The sequence below is a fragment of the Vicia villosa genome, unplaced genomic scaffold (assembly GCF_029867415.1).
Source record: "Vicia villosa cultivar HV-30 ecotype Madison, WI unplaced genomic scaffold, Vvil1.0 ctg.002327F_1_1, whole genome shotgun sequence".
Lineage (NCBI taxonomy): Eukaryota > Viridiplantae > Streptophyta > Magnoliopsida > Fabales > Fabaceae > Vicia > Vicia villosa.
The window spans coordinates 20,072-41,073 of NW_026705897.1; the positions used below are offsets into that span (position 1 = coordinate 20,072).

General features: G+C 34.6%; 3 protein-coding genes across 3 annotated transcripts; all 3 read left to right on the forward strand.

Moving 5' to 3' along the window:
• Positions 1–1,747: 1,747 nt before the first annotated feature.
• Positions 1,748–2,931, forward strand: LOC131638551 (uncharacterized). The gene is made up of 4 exons (XM_058909113.1): positions 1,748–1,813; positions 1,886–2,225; positions 2,340–2,655; positions 2,763–2,931. The coding sequence occupies exons 1-4, from the start codon at positions 1,748–1,750 to the stop codon at positions 2,929–2,931; spliced, it is 891 nt and encodes a 296-aa protein (XP_058765096.1).
• Positions 2,932–3,359: 428 nt separating this feature from the next.
• Positions 3,360–4,280, forward strand: LOC131638557 (uncharacterized). The gene is made up of 2 exons (XM_058909120.1): positions 3,360–3,971; positions 4,269–4,280. Exons 1-2 carry the CDS (start codon positions 3,360–3,362, stop codon positions 4,278–4,280), a joined length of 624 nt encoding a protein of 207 aa, XP_058765103.1.
• A 10,452-nt stretch (positions 4,281–14,732) lies between these two features.
• On the forward strand, positions 14,733–15,590 carry LOC131638572 (peptidyl-prolyl cis-trans isomerase 1-like). Its single transcript, XM_058909136.1, has one exon. The coding sequence runs from the start codon at positions 14,802–14,804 to the stop codon at positions 15,315–15,317; it is 516 nt and encodes a 171-aa protein (XP_058765119.1). The 5' UTR covers positions 14,733–14,801; the 3' UTR covers positions 15,318–15,590.
• Positions 15,591–21,002: the final 5,412 nt, after the last annotated feature.

Here is a 21,002-nt window from a genome sequence, read left to right on the forward strand (position 1 = left end):
CATATACTGTTGAAGTGTAATTGCACATTCAAAGTGTATTTGCTATTAGTTTGTTTTGGGCCTTGAGTTAGACTTTAGTTAGTTTGACCTAATATGGGTTTAGTATATATTACATTTTGCTTGGTAATTGTTAGTAGTGCAAGAGTATTGAATCATTCTTATATCTGGCTTTTCAATTGAGTAAAAGTTAGTTACAATTTTCTCTCTCTTTCCATCTTCATCTTGTTCAACTTTTAGTTCAATTATTTTAGGCTTAAATGCCTTTTTGGTCCCCCTATTTTGATGTTTTTTCAACTTTTAGTCCCCTCATCTTAAAACATAACTTTTTAGTCCATCAACTTCACATCTTTTGGGATTTTGTTGCCCCCTATCCAGCTTTGCACATGTGGCCTCCTTGTTAATAACGTGGCACTGCGTTTACTACAGTGGAGCCAAGTCAGATTGTATTTCATTTTTCATTAAAATTATCATTTTTTATTTTGTAAATTATTAAAACTTTAAATTCCATTTTAATATAATTTTACGGTATTCCGTAATCTCTCATTATGGAAAAAGAAAGAATCCTAATTCTATTTCTCTTCCATCACCATTAATACTCAAAACGTGGCCTCAAAACACTTTTTCTTGAATAATTTCACTTCCTTCACCAGCATGGTTCCTCCTATGGAGAGTCTTGCACAATTCGATCCACCCATCCCAAAGTCATTATTACCCTCTTGTAGTTAACTCATACAAACTTTGGGAAGAGGTCCAGGTTCAATTTAGTTATGATGTTTAGTTCAAAGCCCAACACCTTGATATTTGCCACTTCAACAATCCTTCCTTCCGCATTGTCATCAATGCTAGAAGCATGGTTCTAACCAGGGGCAGTTCTATAGCCCAGCGAGCCCGGGCACGCGCACGGGCTCAACCCTTACTTTCTTTGTATTTCACCCAATTTAATAGCCAATTTTTATACAAAACCAGGGACAAAATTAGTAAAAATAAAGGTGTAAAAATTAAAACAGATGAATACCCAATGGTCTAGACAGACCCAACCCAATTAATTATTTATGACTTAGAACGGAAATTTAAAAAAAAAAACTAATCAGTACTATAAACCTACTATAGATCGGTTGCTCCTCTCTTTATCTCTAAGTTTGACTGTTCATATTTCCTCTCTCCCCTCTACGTCACTTTCAATTCAAGCTAGCAGAGCAGGTAATGTACTTCTCTTAATTTTTCTTCTTATTATAACAATACTATTATATATTATATATATGTTCATTCATTCATATACTTTAGATAGTTACAGTATCGCAAATTGCAATTGCAATATAGGTTATATATGTTGTTCAATTTTACATAGTTCATGATAGATAATTATGTATTGTACAGTACTGCATTTGACATATAGGTTTAAATTATTATTATTTTCAAGTTGTCTATTCATTGAACTCATGAGGCTATTTCAAATTATTATCTTATTATATATTTGTTATATCATAGTAAAATAATTTTTTTTTAGAATCTAGTACTTATGTTGTAGTTTTTATTTTAACAGAAACTCTACTCATCTTTTTTTTCTTCTTTCTAACATAGTATCAAAGATTTTGGTTAATTTATTAGGTCATTCGTAATAGTAAAATTCTCTTTTAATTTTGTTGTTACGATTTATTTATTTTATTTAATATTTCGATCTCGTCAATTTGTGTGTTACAAATTGTTTATCTAAAAATGCATTTCATTGAATCATTAAATTTCAGAGATGAGGAGGTTTTTGGTTCCTAGAACAAGTATTGAGAAAGTGAATGTTAAGCAACCAGAAGCCGAAGTAAAAGAAACACCCCTTTAATGTGGCCAGCGAGTTTAATCCAAACGATATTGTGCGTGATCCAGGATGTAGGAACAAATTCATGGGAATGCTCCGGATATTCAAGACCAAGTGAAGAGGTCATATATATTGAAGGGTCCAACGCAACCAGATTTAGCAAGATTTCCTCGTACTCAATTTGGGAAGTCTTCAAGAGCATTTTGTAAAGCATGGTATAGGAATTATACATGGATTGAATACAGCGAGTCGAAGGATATAACTTATTGTTTCTATTGCTTTCTCTTTAAGCCGCCCGGGAGGGCCGAACACTTTGGTTATGAAGTCTTCAACAAAGACAAATTTAAAGATTGGAAGCATGCATCTAAAGGCTTTAAAGATCATATTGGTAGCCATGATAGTAAGCAAAACTCATGTATGAAGCACTATGATGATTATAATAATCAAAGATAAAGTGTGACAAGTATATGTGCTAGAGCAACTAGGGAATCAAAAGATTTGTATAAGATCCGTTTGACTTATTCTTTAGATTGTACTAGATATCTCATAGCACAAGGCATTTATTTCTGTGGCTATGATGAAAGCTCTACTTCTCTAAACAAGGGAAATTTTAGAGAGATGGTGGATTGGGTAAAATCTAATGATGAAAAAGTAAGAGATGCTTTTGATCATGGTCCAAAAAATTGCACAATGACTTCCGATGACATTCAAAAGGAGCTTGCTACTTGTTGTGCACATGATGTTACCAAGGTGATTATGGAAGAGATTGGTGATAGACAATTCTCTGTGCTTGTTGATGAGTCACGTGATATATCTATTAAAGAACAAATGGTGGTGATGTTGAGGTTAGTACAATGAGTTTGTTATTAAAACTACTACAATTATTAACTTAAACTTGTAAATTTCATTCAAACATAGATGAACACATTTGAATTTTTATTTATATTTCTAGGTTCTTGAACGACAAAGGGAAAGTTGTGGAACAAATTATTGCTCTACATCATGTCAAATATACTACATCTGAGCCACTAAAGGATGCTCTTTATGGTATTCTCGATCGTCACACGTTATCTATTTCAAGTATACTAGGGCAAGGATATGACGGGGGCTTCAAATATTAGAGGTGAGTTTAATGGTTTACAAAGAAAGATTCTAGATGAAAACCCTTATGCTTTTCTATGTCCATTGTTATGCTCACCGTTTGCAATTGATGGTTGTGTTTGTTGCTAGTAGTTGCTCATATATTCATGATTTCTTTGAGTACATCTCCTTGATTGTAACCACAACAAGTGCATCTTGTAACAGAAAGGATGCTTTGAAGTAGGCACAACACTAAGATATTTTGAATAGACTTGAGAGTGGTGAGATATCTCAAGGAAAAGGCTTGCACCAATCATCTAGTCTCGCTAGACCCAGAGATACTAGATGGGGTTCACATTATACTACCTTGATTCGTTTGGATCAGATGTGGTCCTCCGTGTTATAGGTGCTTAATGTTGTTGATGAAGATGGACGTGGACCATCTCAAGCGGCGATTTAGATAGAAAAAATGGAGAGCTTTAAATTTGCTTTCATTTTGAAGTTTATGTTAAAGTTATTTGGTATCATAAATGAACTTTCAAAAATCTTGCAAACAAAAGATCTTAATATTGTGCTTGCTATGGAATTAGTTGATGTTGTTAAAGCTCGGTTGGCTACATTGAGGGAGAGTGGTCGGGATGATTTATTTATTGATGTCCAAGAATTTTTTTTTGCCCAGAGGATTCCGGTGCCAAATATGGATGAACAAATACCGGTTCGGGGACGTCCAAGAAGAGAAGGGAGGACTGTCACTAATCCTCACCATTACCGTGTAGAGATTTTTTATGTTTCTATTGACAAAATATGTGTGGAGGTGGATCACCGGTTTTGTGAAGGAAGTAACATTGAGTTGGATCGCTTCTCATGTCTTGACCCTAAGAATTCTTTTTCCAAGTTTGATGTTGATAAGCTTGCTCGTCTTACTAATATTTATCATGCAGACTTTTTTGATGATGATCGTGGAACAATAAGGGAGCAACTTGAGACTTATGTACATCAAGTGAAAAGGCATGCTTCCTTTACTTCTTATAAAGATGTTCAAATTTTGGCTATGAAGATGGTTCAAACTGAGAAACAATTGGTATTTCCATTGGTCTACAAGCTTATTGAGTTGGCTTTGATATTGTCGGTGTTGACAACATCCATTCAAAGAGCTTTTTCAGCAATGAAGATTATCAAGTCTAATTTGCGCAACAAGATCAACGATGTGTGGTTCAATGACTTGATGATATGTAACACCGGACGAGAGATATTCAAGTTACTTAAAGATGTTGATATTATTCGAACATTCACCGCAAAGAAGTCCCGGAGAGGGCATTTACCTCTTAATTTTATTTAGCATACTATTCGCAGCTTATGTTTCATCTCTATTATGTAGCACACTTTATGACTATTTATATATTGTCACATGTAATGATCAGTTAAATTTTTTGCCCAGGCTACATAAAATTCATGGCTTCGCCACTGGTTTCAACCATAAGGTCCTAAACACCGAGTAATTCACTGCGAAGTTATTCCCAAAACTTAACTTATAAGAAGGTTTAGTGGTTTTATGCACATAACATGTCAGAATGTTAAAGGCCACAAAAGCTGCTGTCGTGTTTCACACACTGGCTCACAACATATAATTTTATTCTCAAAGACAACTCAAAGGTTGAAGATTTCAAAAACAACGACAACGAGGTTGTCGTTTTTATTAAGAACAGTGAAAATTTCTGCAATAAGAAAGTCGAGGTAACTGTGGGATTATTGGCTAATAAGTTGATTAAGAAAATAAGAAGTATTAATCATCCATTATAGTTGATTGAGACTCATCTTTGTTACTAGAGAATAAAAGAAGGATATGAAGAAAAATTCTCAAATGGTGGCAGATACGTTTGAGCTGCGAGTATGTAGATGTGATTGAGCTTGGATTTGAATAAGCAACAATGGTTCTTGAGAGATTCTGTTTGAAAAATAAAGATGATTGAATATTAGGGGAATTAGGGTTCTTCCTTTTTTTCCAGAAATGGGGGTTAGAGAATTGTTTCTATTTTACATATTTAAAATAGAGTATAAAATGTTTTCTAATAATTAAAAAAATAATAAATAATCAATTTTAATTAAAAATGAAAAAAAATCCGACTTGACTTCACTGTAGTAGTGCCACGCCATTAATGAGAATGCCATATATACAAAACTGGTGGGGGGTCAACAATCCCAACGAATGTGAAATTGAGGGACCAAAAAGCTTGATTTTAAAACGGGGGGACTAAAAGTTAAAAAATATCAAAATAGGAGGATCAAAAGTGCATTTAGGCCATTATTTTTTTAATTTTTTTAAAATTATCTCAAGACCAATAAAGATAGAAACATGATTGATGGGAAGTAACAACGATATAAATTGTCTCACGAGATGCTGTGATAAAAGGTGTAATAATGACATACTGATATATAAAATCAAAAGACATGAGAGGTAGTGATTTTAAGATCTTGAAGATGGGGTCAAAAGAAACAAAACCTTCTCAATCATAAATGAATCCCCAATGAAAATGAAACTTGGTACGCTTAACTCGCCACCTTAACTACCTCATATATAGTTACCTAGTTAAGCTCGACTCGCCACCTCAAGATGAAAAATGGAAATGTGTTAAAAGTGCGTGTGGTTTATGTTTATCTTTTTTTATTATGTTTCTCTCTGTCTTCTATTATGGAGGATCTTGGAAAGGACGTCATGTTTCTTATCCAACTAGTCTCTAAACGAGATTCTTATACCCACTTCTTCATGTGTCTTCATTATATCAGTCTTTCATCATTGACTTGCTCTAGGTCCCATCTAAGCCTTTTGGATTCGAATAATTGTCCATTAGTCTCATGTCCATCATCTTTTTTCAGAAATTGACTCCTCTTGGAATTCAATCGAGTTGTTTGGAAATTGTAGTATCTTTTATCACAAAGTCATTGATTTTATTTTTCATCTCTATTAAATGTCTCAACGCCTTGATCGGTAATTTTTCCTTTCATTCAAGTGTATTTTATTTTTCATTTATGCTAATATCTTTTACATTGCTTTATTCTCACTTAATGTAGTATTCAACACGCTTCATGATTTCTTCCATGTTGGAGTTAATTTTAATGATAGATATTTGTTGAAGTGTTTGACCTTTAACCTATTATGAAATGCCCTCACACACACACACACATATATATATATATGAGTTTAGGTTATTGTTTCTATCAAATGAGTTATAGTAATGGGGATTTTAATTCTCTAATATACATGCCTCCCTAAATTCTTGACCTATATGTTGAGGATCTTATAACTCTTTGACATGATCCCTCTTTACGACTCCTTCCTGTTGAATAACCATAAACTATGTGTCATACCCTAATTTTTGACCCCCCCCTGAGATTTCACATTTCAACTACTCCATCAACTCAAAGTAGATACCTAGAGCAGCCACTTGTTCACCAAGTACTCATATCAGGGTTTTCAAAGTCAGGAAGTTCAGACAAAGGATCAATCAATGATTGAAATTATCCCCAACACAATCATAGGGCTAAAGATGTTTCATCCATCCATATATGATCTTCAATATTCAAGGCATCAGGCCTCAGACCCATCAAGGTCACCAAAGAATACTCGCAAAGCTTCAAGGCATGATCCAAAAGGCCCAAGCATCTTCAAATTATTCCTATATCAATATCCAATGAGAGATGTACTTCAATTCAAGATCCACAATCATCAATTTTCATCTGGTCCACAATTAGGGTTTTTAACCTAATTCACTCGAACAATTGACTTTTGACCAGGACAAGACCCCATGGCCCAAATCATAGCTCAAGGTCCTCTAATAATTCAATATGATCCACTCATATCATTCATTTAAAGAGGAGATCTTGATTCATTTGAAATCTCAAAAAGCACAATTCATTAGGAAAAGTCAACTATACAGGATCACCTTTGACTTTTTGGAATTTTGGACAACCATGGACTTTTGAAGATCAAAATCATCAACATATGATTATTGAAGTCATTTGACTACGAAAAATCAAGAAAATCAATCAAGAATCAAAAACTCAACAAAAGTCAAAGTTGGAAATTTCAACATGTAGAAATTTGTGTTTCTAGGGTTTTTTGTCCGAACTTCAAAGGGAAATAACTCCAAATTTCAAGTACAAATTGAAGAAAACTTCCACCATGAAAGTTGTAGATTTTGATCCAATAAACAACTTTGACTCATATAAAGTTTCTTCAGAAAATGAACCATTTGAGAGATAGGGGCTCTCAAAGTTCCTGAAAATCCTTAAGTGTTGAAAAACCCTAATTTTCTTAAAACTTTATGGGCAATTTTCACCAAGATCCCTAATGATTTTGAGGAAACACAAAACAAGTGGATTGAAATACATCCTCCAAGATTTTCAAAAAGTATGATCTTAATTCAATTTGAGCAAGAAGTTATGCATGATCAAAGTAAGGCATTCAATGATGGATTTCAAGGCATGACCAACTTTGTTTTTAGTCATTTTTGTCCAAATGCGTTCACTAATTGGTACATCTAAGCTTCAAATATATCAGAAGATATTGAGAAGAATCAAATGCATCATCACATTATTGTTTGGCCAATCACAAAATTTCAAAACCATGTGATTATGTAATGATTACAAAATGGAATTTATGGCAAATTGGTGAATCATCAAGGAATCTTCCTAAAACAAAATTTGATGCTCATACACATTAGAATTGATCCATAAAATCAGATGGAATCAATGGCTAGGGACTTGATCAAGAGGAATCAAAAATCCATCATTGCATTTTCAAGATATTTCACATTTCTTCATGGCTAAGCTACTCTCCAAGTGATTTCATAAAGCTCACCTCACTCCTTCAAGTACTCAGATCCCTCATTTTCAGTTCAAATCACACCAAAGAAACTTCAATACTTGCTTTCTTCAAAATTTCTCTCTTTTGCTCATTTTTCAAAAGTTCATGGAGTGAAGAAGGCAATTCTTCGAACCAGAACTTAACCATTGAAAGTGAGTGTTCTAACATCTCAAGGAGGTTGAGTGGAAGTGATCCAAGTACTCTTTGGAGCTCCGTAGCAGCTGGAGCACCATGGTGACTTTCAACTTGGAGCTTATGCAAGTGAAGTCGAGTTGAAGGATTCAGAGGGTGTCAATCCAATTGTACGGAAGCTATCCAAGTGCCTGCAACACATTTGTAAGTGCAGAATCATCATCCTACATTTTCATTTGGAGCTTGAGCAAGTGGAATCGAGCTGAGCAGTTCAGAGTGAATCAAGGTGAAATAAAGGTCCCTTTAGCATCCCTAAGGTACAAGGAAGCTTTTGCAATCATCAAGTCATTGTTGGGAGCTCTCCACCATAGCCATCGACCTTCAGTTTCAAAGGTAGGTTTTCAAACTTCAACTCCTCTATTCTTGTACATATTTCATCAAAGCTCGATACCAGATTGTTCTATATTACTAGAGGATCAAAAGCCCTCTATCATCGTTCATTTATTAATCAACATCATCATTTAATTTTATTTTCAAGTTTTTAGGGTTCTTCATGTTTTCTTTGAAATTCAATAGTTGTAGTTAATATAAATCTATGGTAGTTACATATTTGGAATTGTGAGGAAATTTAGAATAACTTTCATGTTTGAATCATCCAATTTGGTTGAGAACTGAGGAAGCTGGAAATTCAAATTCCACGAGCTTGAGGTTGAAGATGAAGATGGTGATGCGTGCGGTTTTTGAATTCGTGGGAAGATTCAAAATATTACAAAACGCGTGTGGTTGTTTTTACCATTATTTTTCATCATTTTTTCTACCAACTTCACTTAATAATTTCACCTATCAAAATTAATTATTTTCACTTGATTTTTCACACACTTCTCATTTATCCTACCTATTTTATGAATATAAAAAAATCACAAAAATATTATTTATTTGACATATTTTATTAGGTTTAAAATGATGTATTTTTAAGTATTTTTAATACTTTAAAATATGTTTTCCTTTTGATTTTCAAAACCTAATCTTTGTAAATATTTTATGAACAAACCCTAATTATTTAGGTCCTAATTAAGTGTAAATATTGTATCTTACCTTAATTTGTTGGTTTTATCATTCAAAAAAACTGTTTTCTTCAATTACCGATTAAACAGGCAATTAGGATTTTCAATCAACAAAACCCTATATCCTTCAATCAAAGTTCAATCATTTCAAAACAATTCATGGGCCTCTCCTTGAGTCTAAGTCCCAACCCCCTTTTTTCATTTCAGTTCATTATCAATTCAATTTTAATTCAATTTAATTTCAATTCAATTTCAGTTCTATTCAATTTCAAACATCAATTCCTTTCAACTATTTTTCATAAATAGTAAAGTGCTCATATGAACCCTTTTTGTTTTTGTACATACTTGTCTGTTTTCAAAACCTTGTCTTTTGTACAAAACTCTCTCATTTGTTTTAAATCTCTGGTACTAGGAGGCATTATTCCCGGTGAAACTACTCCTAGACCATTTAGGCCCCTCTTTTGAGGTATAAATCTTAAGCCTTCTCTTCTTCTATTTTTATCTGCTTTTCAAAACAAAACTCTGGTACTAACAGGGGTATTATTCCCGATGAAACTGCTCTTAGACCTTTGGGCCCCTCTTATGAGGTATAAACTCCCAGACTTCAATTCTTCTGTTTTCAAACTTTTAAACTGTTTTTCAATTCAAATCTTCAACTTCATTCTCAATTCAAACATTCAACTATTTTCAATAAGACATTCATCTATCTTTCAAATAAAGCGTTCAACTGCTTTTTCAATAAAACATTCAACTGTTCAAATGAGGCTTTGTACATACATCAATCTCTGAGCCTCCTCTTCACCTATGTAAGTGTTTATAGCTTTCAAATTTATTGCTTTCAATACCTGTCAAATATAACACGTAAATATATACTGTTTAAATATTCGTCTGAGAAAAACCTTAAGACAGATAAACATGTATATATATTATAGGACTATGACATAGGATTGAGGACGACATCCCGGTGAAGACTCTTTCCTAATAGAATAACATAGATTCTCCCCTCAAGATGAATTATTCCCGGTGAAACATCTTGAAAAAAAACCTTAGATCAACAATATGGCATATCCACCCAAGAGGAATTATTCTCGGTGAAACCTCTTACCCATTTGCTTATAGCCAAATTAGTCATTCCAACATAGCTTTCTCTTGTGCTATAATAAGGACCCTCGATTAGCCTTCTCTTGGGCTTACAATGCAAGGACCCACAAGCTTCTTATAAGAATCCCTTCAGCTTTCTCTTCAGCTTGTATACAAGGACCCTTCAGGCTTCCTAAAAGCATATGATAGGTCTTTAGTCACCTTTACCCTTGTGAGAAGCCAAATTCTTAAAATTCACAATCACAATCATTGAAGTGTTCATTCAATCTAAATCATTGAGACTCTCCTCTATAGAGAAAAATACATGGAAAGTCTTAACTCTCAAACATCTTCAGTCATCCCTAGTTCATTAATCCCTTAGGAATGAGAGACATGGACAGTCTCTGTCACCCATCTCTTGTTTCCCCAAACAGAGTCTGGAGGATTCAAACCTTTGAGTTTATTCATCCAGGTGTGTCAACCCTTGGAATTCTTCCTCAGCTGTGTAAAACGCTAATTTCTTCCCCAATGAAGTTCGGCCACAACCTTGGGCTTTGTACAAGGCAGAAAATAGTGTCCCACTAGCTATAGTCAGCCACATTCTTGGGCTTTGTATAAGGCAGAAAATCCCTTTTCATAATCAAAGGATTTAAACCCCTGGGGCCGTCCCTCAGCAAGAGTCAAAAGATTCAAACCTCCGGAGTTTTTCCCAGTAAGTCAGCCACAACCTTGGGCTTTGTACAAGGCAAATAAACATCCTTTCCTGAGTCAAAATATTCAAAACCCTTTGGGTCTTTCCCCTGCCAGCAGTCAGCCACAACCTTGGGCTTTGTACAAGGCACAAAATAGAGTCACCCATAGTCTCCAAAACTTTGTTTCCTTAGCAGTTAGCCTCCATCTTGGGCTTTGTACAAGACACACAAAGAAACCTCATCTTTCAAACCATCAAAGAATCCAGACCATTGGATCTCCCCAACCAGGAAAAACATCAAAATCCCCTCGTAGGATTAGACTCAATCTTGGACTTTGTACAAGACACCAAAACAATTGTCATACATAACACGGTATTTCAAAAACTCTCTCCTCGCAGAGTCTGCCTCAATCTTGGGCTTTGTGCAAGACACAAATCATCACACAATCTTTCATATACTCCCCAGTTGAGTCAGTTTCAGCCTTAGGCTGCACATAAGAAGCATCTTATCCCCTAAGAGAATCCATTCAAAACAGGAGTAAGCTGGTCTCCTACAACCCCCAGAGAGCCAACCTTAACCTAAGGCCTCAATCAAACTTGTTCATATAACCCCCCTTAGAGTTAATCTCCACTATGACCTTTCATGCAAGAAAGAAATCAATTCCCTTGTGAGTCAGCCTCAATTATGGGCTTAGTACATAACACCTTCAAAAACCATTCCGTCAAAAACTCAACAACGTAACCCTCAGTAAAATCAGCTTCAATTCTGAGCTTTCATCATTAGTGTCTACTTAATAAGAGCATCCTCAAAACCATCAATCCCACAATGGAATCAAAGTTCAACAGAGTCAGCCTCAAATTGTCAGTTAAGCCTCAAGCTTGGGCCTTGTGCAAGCCAGTCAAAGTTCAGATCTTTCATACAAAAGATAAACATGATTTATCTCTATAAAGAGACATTTCTCCTATTTTTCCATATTCAAACATACAAACATTTTCATTCACTTTCAAAACATTTTCCCATTTAGATTGACACAAGATGCACTGCTCTGTTGACTTCACGTCTAGTCTGTCATCTCTCTCTAAACTGGTTGAGAATTATTCTTTCATTCAAGAGTCTGTGACTAACATACTTGCTTCATCCAAGTAAGGTCCCTTCTCTTATGAAATGAACCTCCTTTTCTGTCACTTCAAAATGTTTGTGGTGGAACAGTAGAAATATCTCTTTGTAAAGATGACTACTTGTCTCTTTTCTGTAAATAGAGGTCACCAAGCTTCAACCTTGAGCTTTAAACAAGGCGCCTTCAAATTCAATCCATTTCCATAATTAGTTTCTCGAACTACAAAAGCTATGACTTCCATTAGGGATATGTAGGCAAAAGATTCACAAGGAATCTTTGCGAGCAAACAAAAACACCAAAAATATTCAGTTCATACATCATTCTTCAGTTCATTTCCTCTCCGAATACAAAGGAGAAACTTTCCCAATAATCAAGCAACATACAAACCAAATCAAAGCATAGATAGTAGAAAGGTTCCCGTAGAGTACTACGGATATTTAGGGTGCTAATACCTTCCCTTAGTATAACCAGCCTTCCGGACCCCAAAAAACTCTATTAGGTGAAATCCCCACACCTAAGCACCTAGGGTAGATTGAGATCTTTTTCCCCTTCCTCTTAGTTAGGTTAAATTAAAAGTTCGTGTGACTAGGAAACATTCCCCCAAAGGCTGCCTTTTCTTCCAAATTTCGCGTGAAGGATTGTGCATGCCGTTTCCGAAAAGAAAGAAAAAGGATGTTGATAATCAAAAGCATTAAACTATGTCTACAAGGCCTTGTTTTGATCCTGTAATTCGTTCATGGTGGCTCGAATTGCAACCCAAACCTTACTTTCTTTAAGTGGGGGCACCAAATGTTCATACTATATGGGTGATGGATCTTGTTAGTAGTAAACGATGAACAAAATCTTGTAATACTTATGTATATGATATGTTAATCTCATTAGAGACATTCTATGATCAAAACTCGAGACGTTGAATATTTAAGATAACAATTGATGATAGGGTTTATCTTGAATTCCCTCTTTATAGATAAAAGAGTACCCACTCCCACTCCGGTTGTGACCTCTATTTTAGACATCATAATACGAAAGTAGTTAATGACCCTTTTTTAAGATGGCCATGTACATTGCGGTATTGACCAATACATATAAATTTATATTAGTGAGACCAAGTGTGTGCGTAATTATGAATGTGCTTATACTTAAGTTATGGTTTTTAGTATTGAATATGCCTAGAGGCTCACACATGATCAAGTTTAGTTGTATAGTCTTAGAGTAAGTTATCGTGTTTATCAAAATTGAAATTACAAAGTCTTTAATACTTTACTTTCAAATTATATTATTTTGCCCTATAAAGCTCTTTAAGTTAGTCTTCTACACACTCCTAACGACTTCACCACCCTTTAAGGGTGGTCAGACATTTTTCAATTCGTGGTGGACGGTTGACATTTTGTAAATAGCGGGCAGTCATAACCGGTGGATGGTAATTCTTCTTTAATTAGTTTGGGTCATTCTTTGACCACAAACACGTATGTTTGTTTTTAACCCTTGATATTTTTTTGGAGTTGCAGATCTGTAATCATATTTATTGATCAAGGTGGTTTTTGCATTATGGATTAATTTGAATCTATGAGTATGTTACATGTTTTTTCTTTGATCTGTTGCGTTCTACAAGTTCAAGTTTGCTCGATTTTGCATCCACCCAGAGATTTTGGGATGATTTGTTCTACCTTAATCCTTCGTGATTGAAAATGACTAGTTGATTAGAAATGACCTTAATTTTGCTGTTGTCATTACAATGACTTGTTGGTATATGATTTTGTTACCGTGTTTGTGGTTGATTTCATTATCCATATTCTAAGATGAGAGTCTTGGGCCAAGCAATATACACTTCATATTTGTTTACAATTCGATTCCGTTCTCCTACGTGAGTTTGATAGATTGTACAAGTGATGCAAAATTGTTTGTCTTATAGCATGTTTATATTGGCTTTTGGAAGACCCAGAATCAATTCTAGAGGTGTAGAATTGATTCTGGGTGATTTTGAGATGTTTGTTTTATCAAAAGTAGAATTGATTCTGTCTCCAAAATTGATTATACTTGAAGCTAAAATTTGTAACTTCTACTTTCAGAATTGATTCTGGGTTATTTTTATACTAATATTTATTGTTCAACTTTTTTTTATATAAATATATTCAAACATAAATCAATTATACTAAACTCAATTATGTTAAAATCAATTCTATAAAACTCAATTCTGTTCACCACCAATCCAAATACACCCTTAGATTTTTGTTTACTCTATCTTTTAATGATTACTATATATCACCCTTATGGATTTTGTATTTTCTCTTACATGAGTTTTAGTTCATGTCCCCAATGTTTACACTTCTCTTTTTAGTTTAATCTACTTTTGCTTATTAGAAAAAAAAATTTGTCCTACAACTTCATGAAATAATCTATTAATTTTTAGAGCAAAAAATATTTATATTTTATATTTAATGGCATCTTCGATACTTCAAGACATTGAATTCACTAAAAAAATTAAATAATTATTTATAATATTTTAATTAATAAATTTATCATTTTAATTTGTTTATTTTTTGAAAAGTGACTTTGATATGAATGGTTCTAGTGGATAAATAATTTTAAAATTATCCAAACTAGAGCAATTAAATCTAAAACTACAAAACGCGTAAAATAATTACTCTCAACCTTCTAAGTTCTAAGCACGAAGCGGCGTCGTTTGTTTGTGCCCAAAACAAGTCCACACCCAATCCCAACCCAAGAGAAAAAAGCATATCCGTGTCCTCGGATCCGCGTTACTAACCCTAGTCAATTCCTAACCCAACCATAGTTACTCCACTTATATCAAAACCCGCCACGTGTCTCCATCCAACGGTCACCGCTGAAGATATTCAGAAGCACGCGCTGTTATAAATACCCACGCTCGTCGTTCCCATTCTCCCAAACCCTAAACCTTTTTCCCATTACTGTGATTCAATCTCTTCTCAAACCCTAAACCATGGCAAACCCTAAGGTCTTCTTCGACATGACCGTCGGCGGCCAACCCGCTGGACGCATCATCTTCGAGCTTTACGCCGATGTGACTCCCAGAACCGCCGAGAATTTCCGTGCTCTCTGCACCGGCGAGAAAGGAGTCGGTCGCAGCGGCAAGCCACTCCACTTCAAGGGATCCTCCTTCCACCGTGTGATCCCCAACTTCATGTGTCAGGGAGGTGACTTCACCGCCGGAAACGGCACCGGAGGAGAATCGATCTACGGTTCCAAGTTCGCTGACGAGAACTTCATCAAGAAGCACACCGGTCCAGGAATCTTGTCCATGGCGAACGCCGGTCCCGGAACCAACGGATCTCAGTTCTTCATCTGCACTGCCAAGACTGAGTGGCTCGACGGGAAGCACGTCGTTTTCGGTCAGGTTGTTGAGGGAATGAACGTTGTGAAGGATATCGAGAAGGTTGGATCTGGCTCCGGCAAGACCTCGAAGCCTGTTGTGATCGCCGATTCTGGACAACTGTAGATGTTGACCGTTGTGGCGTTTTTTATCTGGTGGCTCTGAATTTTAATTTGATCTGAAATTCTAGTAGTGTTTTGTTATTCGGTGTCGTTTTATTTTTGTTGTGTTAGGGTTTGTGGTGGTGGTGCTATTCTGTGGATCGTATTGAACCCCCTTTCCTTTTAATTTTCTGTTACTGTTACTATCCGTATGAAGTTAGTAGTTGAGTGAGTTGAGTCTTGTTATGCTAAACATAAAAATGATGAGCTACCTTCAATAAACTAGGATTTATTCATATATCTTTCTTTGATCTGATCTATGTTTTTCTATCTAGTATTTTCGTTTTGCATGTGAGGATGTTAATTTGATATTGAAATGTTACCTGTTGTTAGGTTTAATTTCATCCTTTTGAAGCAATTTAACTTTCATCTGTATTTTTTTTTGAAGACGATTAGCTAATCTAGACGTAATTTAACTTCAAATAGAAATTATTTTAACAAAGATTGAATTAAGATAGTTTTTATCAACAATCACTCTATCCATCCCTTTGGATTTTGACAACTAAACACTGTTGTGCTCATTTTAGGTTTTTGTGAAAATATTGTACTTTATCTTTATTTTTATTGGTAAAGTAGCATTTTGCGATACTGTACTTCTTTAACACGTGATTCAAATTATTGTTGATGATGGAGGTGTGATCTAGTGTCAGGTTCGGAGTGCAAGGACAGTTGAAAGTATCTTTAAAACATGTCTCCACTAATAATTTAACTACCGTAGGACGCGGAGAACTATAACCTCAATTTTTTCTGCCCTCTATCTTCAATGGTAGTTCCTTCTAATAAGTTTTCCACCTAGACATGCCACATTAATGCAACTATGAAAAAATTGTGGTACCCAATTAAATTAGTTTATGAGGTAAAGTTGTGGGCCCAATAATAACTTTTTAGAATTATACAATTAAAATAAAAAGGGAAAAGCTAGATTGACACTGAAAGTTACAACCATTTTCATTATTTTAATATTTTTTTTTGCCTTAAATTTTGTGCCATAGTAAAAATGATGTGAAATGCTTCTCGGTGTAACTACTGTGTGTAAACTTTGAGTGTACACATAGCACATCTGAAATAAAAATTATAAAAATTATTTTAAGATGATGTGGCTAGTGGGACCTATAAAGAACCCAAAAATGGGTTGCACCATTGGAGATGCTCCTATGATTTTATATTTTTAGTTAAGTATTGTGTATTACTTCGATTTTTGAAAAACATAACACCGAAAGGTACCGTCTTTTTTCGTCTCTATTTGGAGCTTGCAGAGAGGACTAGAAAGAAACTACGTAAATTATTCACTTGGATTTTTAAATATGATTTCAAGGGTGTCAGTAGTTTAATTAGAAAAAAAATAAAATGATAAATCAATAAAGCTTCAAAATACAAATGGACTCATGCGCTTCAATATGTGTATGGACATTATTGGAATATCTAGAATGGATGACGAGAACCCCGTAGATTTTGTCACTTTGTAGACGTAATGGTTGTTAAGTTCAAGGAGGTTGGGTTGAAGATGTCAAAACCTTTCAACATCATCGATGTTGAAAATCACACCACACCTCTAGTGTTGAAGGGTCGGTAGTACAATTCAAATTAAGGTTGGAGTATAATATTAATTTAACCGAAGACTTCTTAAGTCTAATTGATTCATATAATACAAAACGAAATAAAAATCAATATTAAATGTGTATAAAAGACTGAATAATTTATACTTAAAAAAATATTAAATTAATATAAATTGTTTTGGCTAAATTATTTAAAGGGTCCTTTAAGTTATTTAACTGTAACGACTTGATCTCTTATGTTATTTACGCTACAATCAGGTCATTTATGTTATATACCGTCTTTAGAGTTGTCTTTTCTTAAAAATTCGGTTTCAAAAAGAATGATGTGTCACTAACGTTATTGAGGTGTCAGTTAACTATGTTGACTATATATTTCTTTTATTACTGAAGGAAAATGAAAGGTTAAATAGTCGTCCCCAATTGTGAACCCTAACTTTCAAGCTCTCCATCAATGGCACAATTTTGTAGCAGCATAACAAATCGAAGAGCTGAAAACTCAAACTCGTTAATTTAGAGTGTATCCAATCTGGAATCGAACCAATATGTTTGTGTGGATCCAAAGAAGCGATAAGATCAGTTAAGAAGAAAGGAGGAAACTTGGGGAAACTATTTTGGGGATGGAAATACTTTAAGGTACGTATGTTGTGAATAGGTTGGCTATGCTATTTCATTTTTCTGTTTCTGAGCTGGGTTTACTATAAATGATTTTGTTAACAGAGTGAAGATGATAATCCTGATTGCAACCTTTTTCTCTGGTACGAAAACCAACACAGTGATGAAGGCAAACCAGAGATACAACACATTGCATTTTCAAAGTGTTCCAAATGTAACAAAAAGAATGTACAAATCAAGATGCTTATAAAGGATGACAACTACAATAAGGATATGATGAAGAACATATTGAAGATGTTTTCTTATGTCATAATTTGTTTAGTGATTGTTGTAGTGTTGATTTGTATGTTGTTTAAAAAGTGGTGATCTTAGTTAATGTTGATGTTATTGTTGTAACACATAACTTTTGGCACGTTGATGTAATATTTGATGACAATTGGAGATTAATCAGATCCGCTTAATTTGTGTTGCATTTTTATTCCAGTTTTGATACTGTAAGTTACTACGATGTACAACTAATAAATACTGAAGGACATGTTTGTTACAATTTAAATATAATTAGAACATGTTTGTTACAATTTAAAAGCCTGAAGGATCTGTTTGTTACAATTTAAAACATAACTAATATGTTTTGTAACTTTACTTTGAACCAAAAAACAACATAAACATGACAGATTTTGTGCACAAATCAGTAAATTACAGAGTCATAACAGAACTTTTGCACAATCTAATAAAACGCTATAGCATTCAAAGAATTGTTATAACATAAACCAAAACATTGTTATCACATATCCCAAAATACATTAGAAAAGATCCCAAAAACACATTAGAAAAGATTCTAAACATTCCATTAGAAAGGATCCAAAAAACAAACTACATAAATAACATCCTATTTGGAATTTCTCTTATAAGGCATCTTTGGTCTCTAACTTGTTGGTGGCTGAAATGCTGCTGTAGGTCCTTGTCTAGCCCTCCTCATGGCAAGTAGCTGAGAAACTCTGATTGAATGTCGTGTCTGTACTCCTTGATTTTGGGTCACTGCTGATTTCCTTATTTGAACTCTCTGGGTTGGTTGGCTTTGGACGTTAGCATTTTGGGATTGTCTAGTTTGAACTCGCTGACTTGGTTGAGATTGGACGATTATGGGAGTTTGGGATTGAATAATTGGGAATGCAGTTGTGGGAGTTTGGGATTGGACAACTAGGGGAGTCTGGGATTGGACAATTGTGAGACTTTGAGATTGGACATTGGTGGCAGTTTTGGACTGTCTTGGTACAGAAGGACATGATGATTTGTTATGTCCAGAAAGACCACATGCTGAGCCTTTGTTTGGCAATCCCTTTCTGGAAAATGTTGTTGTATCCTTCCTCTTTTCATCAACATCTTTGTTTCTTCTTCTTTTTGGCCTCCCAGACAAGGTTGTCAAACTCGCGAGTCTAGTCAGACTCGCAGAGGGTCTGTAGACTCGACTCGTAAACTCGTACGAGTTTATGGAAAATTAAAAATGACTTTTAAAAACCTGCATGTGACACATATATGACACACATATATTTTCAAACTTGTAAATGCCTCCTATATGACACAAATATATACATTAGAACACCAATTAACATTAAATTTTAAATCTCATACTGCATAACAAATTCCTTAACAAAAAACTCGATAATAAAACAAACAAAATAGTAAAGTATGTAATTAAAGACTTAAAATACTAATTACTTCTTAATTGGTCGGTGGCTACTACATAAAGCAAGAAAGAAATCATAAAACAGACATGCTAATAGCTTCAAGCATCCAAAGCTCTGGCGAAATCATCACCATCACCTTCATCGTTATTCTGTGGTTCTTTGAAGCTCTAGTGGAATCATAATATGTGTAACCGCAACCACCCCCTCGACCACAATTTAAAATTATAGTTCTACTCAAATTATTCTAGCCTAATGTCCAAATAGATTCTGAATTGAGGTCTTTTTATGTCTCTATCATCAAGGTTGTCCATTCACCTTAGATTTCCTTACAAGACTTATACGCAGGTTTCTTATAATTATCATTAATAATTAATTAATTAGTAAAAATTATTGCAAGTTTTCATGTGAGTTATGCATTTTTTAAAAACAGACTAAAACATTTTTTGCCATATATCATCTAAATCATTTGTGACGTGCAAACTGATACATGGGTATTCAGATTAGTGGACCTCATTGAATAATGATGTATCACTTTACACAAGAAAGCATCCGAGTGAAACATACAAGAAAATACTTACCCAATAAAGGATTGATTTATAGTAACGAATGAGAATAAATCAAGAGAAAGAAAAAATGCGACCACTCTGTCCATGAAGGGAGGAAGAAATTTTGCTAAAACAAGAGACTAGGAGAGAGACTTTCTAATTCTCATACAAGAAAAAAGGTTTTTTTTTTTATAAATATTTTTGGGAGTTTGGGCCTTTTTTTGGTTTAAAAAAAACAAAATTTTGTAAAACTGATAAACTCGTAAACTCACAATAAACTCGCGAGTCTACTCGAGTCTATTCGAGTCTATAAAAAATGATTCTATGTGCGAGTCTACTCGTTTTTGCTTCCTAGACTCGTAAACTCGTACGAGTTTACGAGTCTTTCAGGGAGTTTGACAACCATGCTCCCAGGTGCCCTTCTGGATAAGGGTGGAAGAATGTCAGAATATGGTGTCAATTCCCACAATTTTCCCCATTTGTTGGATATATCAATGGTTAATAGCATGCCTGGTAATTCTCCTTCCTATACCATGAAGGAATGTACTCATCTAGGTCTTTAGATCTACTTTGGATGCAAGAAATTGCATGGTAGCATGGAATCTTAGTAAGCATCCAACTCCTGCAAGAGCACTCAAACTTCTTGAGATCAACTGTGAATTTCTCCCTAGTCACACTTGTATATGCCTCACTTCATAAATCATGTTGCCTGATAACCTAAAAAGCATAAGAATTGCATGAGTATAGTGTTACTGAATTACTTTAATGTATTGTAAAATAATTTTGAAATACCTTGCTATAAAGAATCTTGAGATTTCTTGCCTTCTTTCAAGCACCTTCTTAATTCTTGGAAGTACAGATTCATTATAATCTTCAATCTTAGCTCTATTAGTTGCCCATCTGTCCATGAGGTACCCTCTGATCTCCTCCAACATTATTACAATTGGCTTTTGTCTTGGTCCAATTATAACACTATTAAAAGTTCGAGACATATTATTTACCAACATATCACTTTTTGTAGTATATTTGAGCTGTGACTTACTCCAGTATCTAGGAGCAATCTTCAACAAATGCTTGTATGCCTCCTCATTAACCTTTCTCATCTCCCTCATTTCCCTTTCCCATGGTTGGGGATATGTTGCTTTGGCTGCCCTCCACATCAATTCCTTCAACTGTTTGTCTGGAATCCTTTTTCTGAAGTTGCTATACAGATGTCTAACACAAAATCTCTTGTCAACTCCAGGCAACA

Bases quoted from the DNA above. Each gene is read 5' to 3' on its own strand.
- LOC131638551 (XM_058909113.1), top strand. From the start codon at position 1,748: ATGAGGAGGTTTTTGGTTCCTAGAACAAGTATTGAGAAAGTGAATGTT. The intron at 2,226-2,339 runs GTATGAAGCACT...CTTATTCTTTAG, and splicing joins TGATAGTAAGCAAAACTCAT to ATTGTACTAGATATCTCATA. The intron at 2,656-2,762 runs GTTAGTACAATG...TTATATTTCTAG, and splicing joins CAAATGGTGGTGATGTTGAG to GTTCTTGAACGACAAAGGGA.
- LOC131638557 (XM_058909120.1), top strand. From the start codon at position 3,360: ATGGAGAGCTTTAAATTTGCTTTCATTTTGAAGTTTATGTTAAAGTTA.
- LOC131638572 (XM_058909136.1), top strand. From the start codon at position 14,802: ATGGCAAACCCTAAGGTCTTCTTCGACATGACCGTCGGCGGCCAACCC.